We start from the raw sequence: 8,216 nt of genomic DNA on the forward strand, positions 1-8,216 counted from the left end.
TTTTTTTTTTTTTTTTTAATTAATTATTTATTTATTTTGGGGCTGCTTTGGGTCTTTGTTGCTGCTTGCGGTCTTTCTCTAGTTGCAGAGAGCAGGGGCTACTCTTCGTTGTGGTATGCAGGCTTGTCATTGCGGTGGCTTCTCTTGTTGCGGAGCATGGGCTCTAGTTGCGTGGGCTCTAGTAGTTGTGGCCCACGGGCTTAGTTACTCCACAGCATGTGGGATCTTCCTGGACCAGGGATCGAACCTGTGTCCCCTGCATTGGCAGGCAGATTCTTAACCACTGTACCATCAGGGAAGCCCACCATTCGTTTCTTGCGAAAGTAAAGGTCTTTTTAGTTTTAGGAATCATTTCCTTGAGAATTTTAAAGGCACTGCTCCATTTTTTTCTGTACTCCAGAGTCCCTGTTGAAAAGTCTCATTCATTCTGATTTTGACCCTTTGCGTAACAACTTATTTTCCCTCTGGAAGCTTCCCTTTAACCTTGATGTTCTGCAAGTTCACAATGATGTGAGTTGGGCCCTCGCTGGACCTTTTCTTGAATTCATTTGTTTGATGACTTCCTCTCCTTGGTGTTTTCTTTCTCAAATTCCTGCTAGTTAGATGTTGAACCTCTTGTACTGATGTCCAGTTTTTGCATCTTTACTCTCCTGTTTTTTATCCTTGTAGTCTTTTTCTTTTTCTTTCTGAACTAATCTCTCAACTTTGTCTTCCAATGTTGTTTGTGGAGTTGTTTGGTTCTGCCATCAAAATGTATATTTCCGAGAGTTTTTTTTGTCCTCTGAACATACTTTTTTTATTTAATTGGTATTGTTGATGCATTTATTGTATGATGAGCAATACAGAAACAAGAAAATATAAATATGTAAGTTAGAAGGCATTTTCTGACTGAAAGAGATTATCAGTTGACCAGTCTCAAAAGTTGTAACCTTGAGCCAAAGAAAAATCACCTAAAATACACAAAATTCAATGGTATACTATTTTTAGTACAGTATTTATAAGGATTATGTTTTTTTTAAGTTTGTTTTTTTTGTTGTTTTTTTTTTTTGGCTGCTTCGGGTCTTAGTTGCGGCACATGGGATCTTCGTTGAGGCATGTGGGATATTTTGTTGCGGTGCACGGGATTCTCTCTAGTTGTGGTGCATGGGCTCTGTAGTTATGGCGCGTGGGTTCCAGGGCACGTGGGCTCTGTAGTTTGTGGCACTCGGGCTGTGTAGTTTGTGACACTCGGGCTCTCTAGTTGAGGTGCATGAGCTCAGTAGTTGTGGTGCACTGGCTTAGTTGCCCCGCAGCATGTGGAATGTTAGTTCCCTGACCAGGGATCGAACCCATGTCCCCTGCATTGTAAGGTGGATTCTTTACCACCGGACCAGCAGGGAAGTCCCTGTAAGGATTATGTTTTGCTGGTTGTTTTTGTGTTTTTTAATGCTCATTTTTAAAAGTTTATATCTTCCTCTGTAGTCTTTTTTTTCCTCTAAGTTGCTTTTCTTCCTCTTTGTTTTGGTCTGTCTTTCATAGTAAATGCTTTCTTGAGTTTCTAGTGATCCTTGGTTATCTTCTCATATTTAAGAGCAGGCCACTAAAAAGCTACTTGAGAGGTCTGAACTTGTGAGTAAAGCTTATGGACTGTGATCTTCACTGTAGGGCAATCTGCCTGAGTCATTTACTGGAATTTCTCTCATATCTGTTTCTTTAGGTCTTTTATCTTGGCTGGTCGTATTCTGTTGGAAAATTTTAAATTTTGCACTGTTCATTTTCTACCTCTTTCTTGCAATTTCTAGATGTATACAGTCTGAGTTCTCATGTTGTAGACAAAAATATCTCCCCTGGGTCTCTGCTTTTTCCTTTAAATGCCTTTTGTACTCTCCTAAACATTCTTTTTTTTTTTTAAATAAACATTCTTTTTTTTTTAAATAAATATTTTAAATAAATATTTATTTGGCTGTGCCAGGTCTTAGCTGCGGCATGCAGAATCTTCATTGCCGCATGCGGGATCAAACCCGGGCCCCCTGCATTGGGAACATGAAGTCTTAACCACTGAACCACCAGGGAAGTCCCTCTCCTACACATTCTTATTTGCTTTCTTGGCACTTAGCAGTCAGGCCCACTTGCTAAAAAATAAACAAGAGTTGATAGGAGCAAATCTGAAACACCTAGAGTACAAAGGAGGAGTCACTTCAGTGCCTTGTTTTTCCTTAATATATTGATCAGAAATTGGATGAACCTTCGGGATGCTGAGACAGGGAAGATACTCTGGCAAGGAACAGAAGACCTGTCAGTCCCTGGAGTGGAGCATGAAGGTACTTTCCACCCTTTGTCTGCACAGGGCTGATGACGCAGAGCAGGCCTAGGTATCAGGGAACTGAGTTAATGGAGACCCACCAGGGGACGGGCCTCTGCAGGCATAGCACGTCAGTCCACGTGGTGCTGAGATGTCTAGTTTCTTTCTTATGTTTCTTTCTCCTACTTCCCAAAACCCACCTCGTGCTGAAATTTTAGCATTAGAACATACCCAAAGATACAAAGATCTCAACTTTTTTCTGAAAGAAACTTTGTGTTTTTATCTCCCTGAAATAAAAGAAAAACCAAGGGAACAGAATAGAAAGAAGGTTCCCATTCAGCCCCTTTCCTGATAAGAGGAGCTGGGTAAGGCCTTTAGATGCACTAAATCTATTGTTCCTTGAAGATCTTTCAGTCAAATGCACTGGACCAGTTTGGGACCTCTGCCTTTAATTAAAGTGTAATTCTGTTACCAAGGCATTTTATGAAATTTAACATAGATAATATACGCTCTAAATCATCTCTAAGAAGCTCCCAGAAATGCTTTCAATATTTCTTTTTCTTTACCAGCCCGTGTTCCCAAGAAAATCCTCAAGTGCAAGGCAGTGTCTCGAGAATTGAACTTCTCTTCAGCAGAGCAAATGGAAAAATTCCGCCTGGAACAAAAAGTTTACTTCAAAGGGCAATGCCTAGAAGGTATTCTGCTGCCAACATGCCTGAAATCTGGGCTTAGGGACAAAATCTGGACAGGGACAGAAGTCAAGACGCAGTGAACTAAAGCACTGCTTTGATAACATTTATTTTGCAACTCAGTTTGTGATAGGGTTCCTACACGCTGGCAGACTGGGGAGCCCTGGCGAAAAGAAGCAAAAACAAAGCTGGCAACTACAAGGGGCTCTGAGCCCAACAAAAGGGTTACTGACCCTGGAGGGCCTGAAGGTGGTGCCTGCTTTGTCACTGGCGTGGTATTATAACATGGTCACAAGGAAGCTGCTGGTTAGGGCCTGGTACAGTGCTCTCCATACAGTCTTGTACAGATTTGACTGGCAAGGCCACTCTGCATTGAGTTTTTACCGTGAAGTCTAAGAGTGTACATATGTGTCTTAGAGCTGAAATTCCAAGTGAAAAGGCCTATTCTGTACTTCCATACTTCCTGGATGTATATAATTTACATCCAGCCTACTGCTAAGAAAATATTGCTGGCCCTAGTGCTTTAGATCCCAGAGCATAGGGAGCAGGCCTCTAGTGTGGTTCAGGGGACACAGCCTGAAGGGGGCTTCCATGTCCTTTCTTATGCCTCTGGCCTGGGAAGTTTCTGATGGCTTCAGTGGTGCTTCCTGGGGTAGGAAGAGGCTTGCCCTAAAGGATGGGGACATGGAGCCCTGAGACTCTGCCCAGGGTGCCAGCTCACCTGCTTTTCCTTCTTCCTTCAGAATGGTTCTTCGAGTTTGGCTTTGTGATCCCTAACTCCACAAACACCTGGCAGTCCCTGATAGAGGCAGCGCCCGAGTCCCAGATGATGCCAGCCAGCGTGCTAACGTGAGTGAGCGGGCCGCAGGAACTGTGGAGGTGTCTAGAAGCAGGAATTCCAGGCACGTGGGACTCGTGGTCCCGTTCAACAGGCAGGCAATCTAGGTTGAGAACAAGGGTAAAAGAGTATCCAGTGGTATCCGAAGTTACAGCTTACTGACTTTTGTCATGTGAAAAAGACAGTGTGATAGAATGGAAAGAATTAGAAACTTCAGATTAAACCTTTAGACTAAATTCCTGATTAACCATGACTAGCTGTGTAATCTTGGACAATGTGCTTTACCTAGGGGGGCCTTATTCTCCTCCTCTCTAAATCTAGAATTAATAATTATCTCTTACAGAGGTATAGTGAGGATAAAATGAGATGATATGGAAGGAAACTGTCATATAATATATATTAAGTCTATGCTAATTGGCTCCCTTTCCTTACTATCAAACTTCTGCTACTCCGTACTTTGTTTGAATGGCCTTCAGTGGAATCTGGCAAAGTCCTAATTCTGTTTTAGAGGATAATATTTGGTTATAGTTTTTCAGAGACTAGCTTACAATTTTAATAGATATGCTTCCAGCTCAAAGAATAATTAGTTTGTCCTTTGTCCCCAAAAGTCAGTCAATAACTGCCTACCTACCATTTTTCTCTTGGGAAAAGATTTTAGTCTTTTAAAAGTTTTAGCAATATTGCCTAGTAACAAATTATTCACACAGATAATTGTGCAATATTGGATCATCTCTTTAAACAGGTCCTCTATGAAAGCCACATTGAATTTGTAAATAGAGGTTATTTATTTTATAAGTCTTGAATAGATTTTTAATTTGTATAATAGTAGGTATTTTTATATTCCATCAACCAGTCAGATCTTGAGTTCCTTATTTACCTATTTTATAATTAATTACTAGCAAGAAGATATCTGCTGGATATTAATTACCCTGGGAAAGTACAGTGTCATATGTAGAAGGGCATTTTTTTAGATTTGATTAACCATTATTTGACTTATTCTTGTCCAGGCCTGATTTCTTTCAGGTATTAACACCACTAAGTCTGTGATAACATATTTAGTTTATTTAAGTTATGTCTTACTTTTTAGAACCCCAGAGTAGTACCACTGTTGCCTTTAACTTAGTACAAGAGTAGTTTGATTTGGAAACACTGAGATAACCACCAAGAAAAATGAAATTGCACACTGTATACAATACAGGTGTATTGTTTGGGGTTCTTAAGCCATAAGCCATAGAAACTGACTCTGGCTTACAGGACAGCGTTGAAAGGGTAGGGCTGAGACCTGAGAAACTCGAAAGATGCAGGTGGCAGGAACTGTGGATGGTTTCCTCAAGGAGCAGCTGTGGGAAGGATCTTGCTCAGGGGAGAGAGTCTGATTGGCCCAAATTACATCCTGTGCCCACCCCTTTGCCAGGCAAGGGGGGAGCCACTTGGTTGACCCATGGACTGGAGATAGGGTGGTTCCCCAAGAGAAGAACAGAGTGCTGTTACTCAAAGTGAGGAGAATAGATGCAGGACAGGCCAACCCACAGCTGTCCACCAGAGTAAGTTTTATAGGAAAAGATATGTCCGCAGGTTTCCATGTGAATCAGAAAGTCAGTCATATTTATAGGCACTGCTGTGTGCAAAGCACTCTAAGGGCCTTAGGTATACTGTGGATTAACACATGCTCCCTCTTATGATTTCTGAACTTGAAGAAGACCTACCTAGTCACATAGGTTAAATGTCATGTTAGACATCTAACCCCATATGGACACAGATTTCTCCCCAAGCCAAGGTTATAGGTGAGTGCATGTCCACAGGCCCAGCAGACCCAGATTGAAACCACTTTGTGGAAATGAGATCTGTTGTCTAACGCGCTCACTCTTTCGCCCTCTCTTCTTACTTATAGTGGAAATGTTATCATAGAGACAAAGTTTTTTGACGACGATCTTCTTGTAAGCACATCCAGAGTGAGACTTTTCTACGTTTGAGAGAAGAATATGTGTGCATTTCAAGAATTCATTTTTTTAGGGGGAAGGAGGAAACTGTTTACTTTTTTCCTCTATACATTTGATTTTTGACACTTCCACCCCTAATTCCCTCTACGGCAAAACCCACCTGCGGCCACCAGGGGACCAGCTCTGTGTAGGTAACTAGATGGCTTTTTTCTCTCAAGCCACCATCTTCAACTGACCAGATTAAACTCCCAATCCCAGACCAGGGCAGAGGGCATGCCTCAACTCCTTTTTGGAGTAGACACGGGGACAAACACATACCACAAGCTGTTCCCGTCACCCTCCCTGCCTCCTTCTTGGGCCCTGCAGGCAACACATCTTCCTTTGGCCCTGGTTTTGGAAAAATTCAAGTTCCTGACCCACATTTAGTTTTTTCCTACCATTTCTATTTCATACATTCTCATACATTTAACTTGTAAAATAGACTGTGATATTATTGTTACATAGTGAATTAAAACATACGAATTAAAATATTCCTATGTCTTTAGCATGGCATTGCTTTCATCTCTCCTTTTTTTGGAATGTGAACCTGGCTCCATGATGGGAAGAAAGACATTTAACAGACCAGACAGTAGGATCACAGCTATATTTTACTCCAGAGATCAACTGATAGATCTTGTGGTTCCTGAGTGCTTCAGTTGCTGCTTTCCAAGAAGGTACAACATACCTGAACAAGACCCATGACCTTGACATTTGTCTTTTAGATGTGATATTTCGTGGTTCTCTTCCACAACATACATGCACCCTCTGCTTGTTTGTACTGTTTTTAACTTTTTCCCTTCTTTTATAATGTGCATTTGTTCAAGAAGTTTCCAGAAAGGTTAGAAGTTCTAAGTTGGTAAAGTAAGGACTCTTATTCCTAAATGAGAAACTAGAAGTTACAAAATGAAGAAAAGATCTCCCTAAACTCAACTGGAGAACAATGGGAAGGCATCCAGGATGGGGTGGGATGCTGAGAGGCCTTAAAACCAGTGATCAGAGGAAGCCCACGTGACAGAGAAGTAGTTATATCTGCAGTGCTTCCAAGTCTGACAATAGAGAGAAAACTAAAAAGGGCTCTCTTTCAGGAACTTACCTCTGAGCTACCAGTAGCCTTCACTGTCCTTTATAAAATACCAACAATTAAAAGTTTTCTGGTTCCTCCTGTAGTAAGGTCTGAGGCCAGAGGAGGGAAAATACACCGAGAGGTGGGCTCTCCTTGGTGTAGCCCCTGCTTCTAGATTCCTGCTCTCCTTCCATCTGTTACCTCAAAGGGCCTGTTTGCATATGTGGGTGGGGAGGAGAAGCAGTACATTTTTAGTATACTATCGCCATCTTTCAGTGATGACTCCATTCTTCACATTAGATCTGTTATCTTCAAAAGCTAATTTTTAAATACCAAAGGTTGGATTAAAAAAAAAAAAAAACAAGGTAAAAGTGAATCAAGCTTTTCTTTTGCTTTCCAAAACTGCCATGTCTTTTCTCAGAGTGAACCTGTCTCCTTCCCTTTTCCTGGACTATATCTTCTCCCCAGAGTCCCATCAGGGAAGGCTGTCAGGAGCCTGGACACATTCTGATGGAGAAAGGACTTCCCAGGGAAGGCTTCTCCACCCGCTTAGACCACCTTCACTGCCATTCTCCACTCACTCACCCAGCCAACAGTCAGGGACACACTTCTTTGCTAGCCGCTCTGAGAAAAACAAAAAGAATCATAGTCCAGTCGTTCTTAGAAGCTTGCCATCTCTCCAGGTACATGTACTCAGGCAAAATTTCTCATTTTATCATGAAACAAGCAAGACAAAAGAAGCGTGTGCTTCAGGCACAATACTGATCAAGGGGTTCCAAGCGTGGGTGGGATTTGAACTGATGGGGAGGATCGCTGAATGCTATGGTGGGAGGAGAAGGGAAGTGGTACAGGCCAGGGAAGAAGTCAGGCAAAAGGAGAGGGAGGACACGGGAGCTGCAGGGACCAGGGCCCTAGGTAGGTTAAGGTCAGTCCTTGTAGGGTGGGTGCTGGTCCAAATGCCTAAAAATCTGGAGGGTTTGTGGATATATTAAAGGCCACAAAATGTTATTGGAAGGAGAAGCGTACAGATCAGGCCTGGCACAGTGTACAGCCACTGGTTCTCAAACATCTATGGCACCTGCCCACACCCAGAGATTCTGACTCAGTATGTGTGGGTCCCAGAAATCTGCCTATGGAAGCACCCCAGGTGATTCTGCTACAGGTGTTCTGTGGACCGTATTTTGAAATACTGGTAGAGGCATTTAGTGAATATTAGAGACATACCTGTGTACACTGGTGGCCATAAGATAAACTGAGATCTCCAAGCATGCTTAAGGAACAAAGGGTGGTCCCAGTTCTGCCCTGTGCCAGTGAGGGGAAGCTTTCAGATGCTCAGGGCAATCAAGAGGAACTTTAGAGTCTTCAG

General features: G+C 42.3%; 1 protein-coding gene across 1 annotated transcript in view; it reads left to right on the plus strand.

Annotated features, from left to right (window-relative positions):
* Positions 1-6,293, plus strand: part of PDE6D (phosphodiesterase 6D) — a 53,277-nt gene extending 46,984 nt beyond the window's left edge. The window contains exons 2-5 of the mRNA XM_024740539.1: positions 2,212-2,300; positions 2,851-2,976; positions 3,714-3,819; positions 5,700-6,293. Of these exons, the coding sequence (XP_024596307.1) occupies positions 2,212-2,300; positions 2,851-2,976; positions 3,714-3,819; positions 5,700-5,781 (403 nt within the window). The 3' untranslated portion in view covers positions 5,782-6,293. The remainder of the gene's footprint in view (positions 1-2,211; positions 2,301-2,850; positions 2,977-3,713; positions 3,820-5,699) is intronic.
* Positions 6,294-8,216: the final 1,923 nt, after the last annotated feature.

Source organism: Neophocaena asiaeorientalis, unplaced genomic scaffold, assembly GCF_003031525.2.
Source record: "Neophocaena asiaeorientalis asiaeorientalis breed wild unplaced genomic scaffold, Neophocaena_asiaeorientalis_V1.1 scaffold388, whole genome shotgun sequence".
NCBI lineage: Eukaryota > Metazoa > Chordata > Mammalia > Artiodactyla > Phocoenidae > Neophocaena > Neophocaena asiaeorientalis.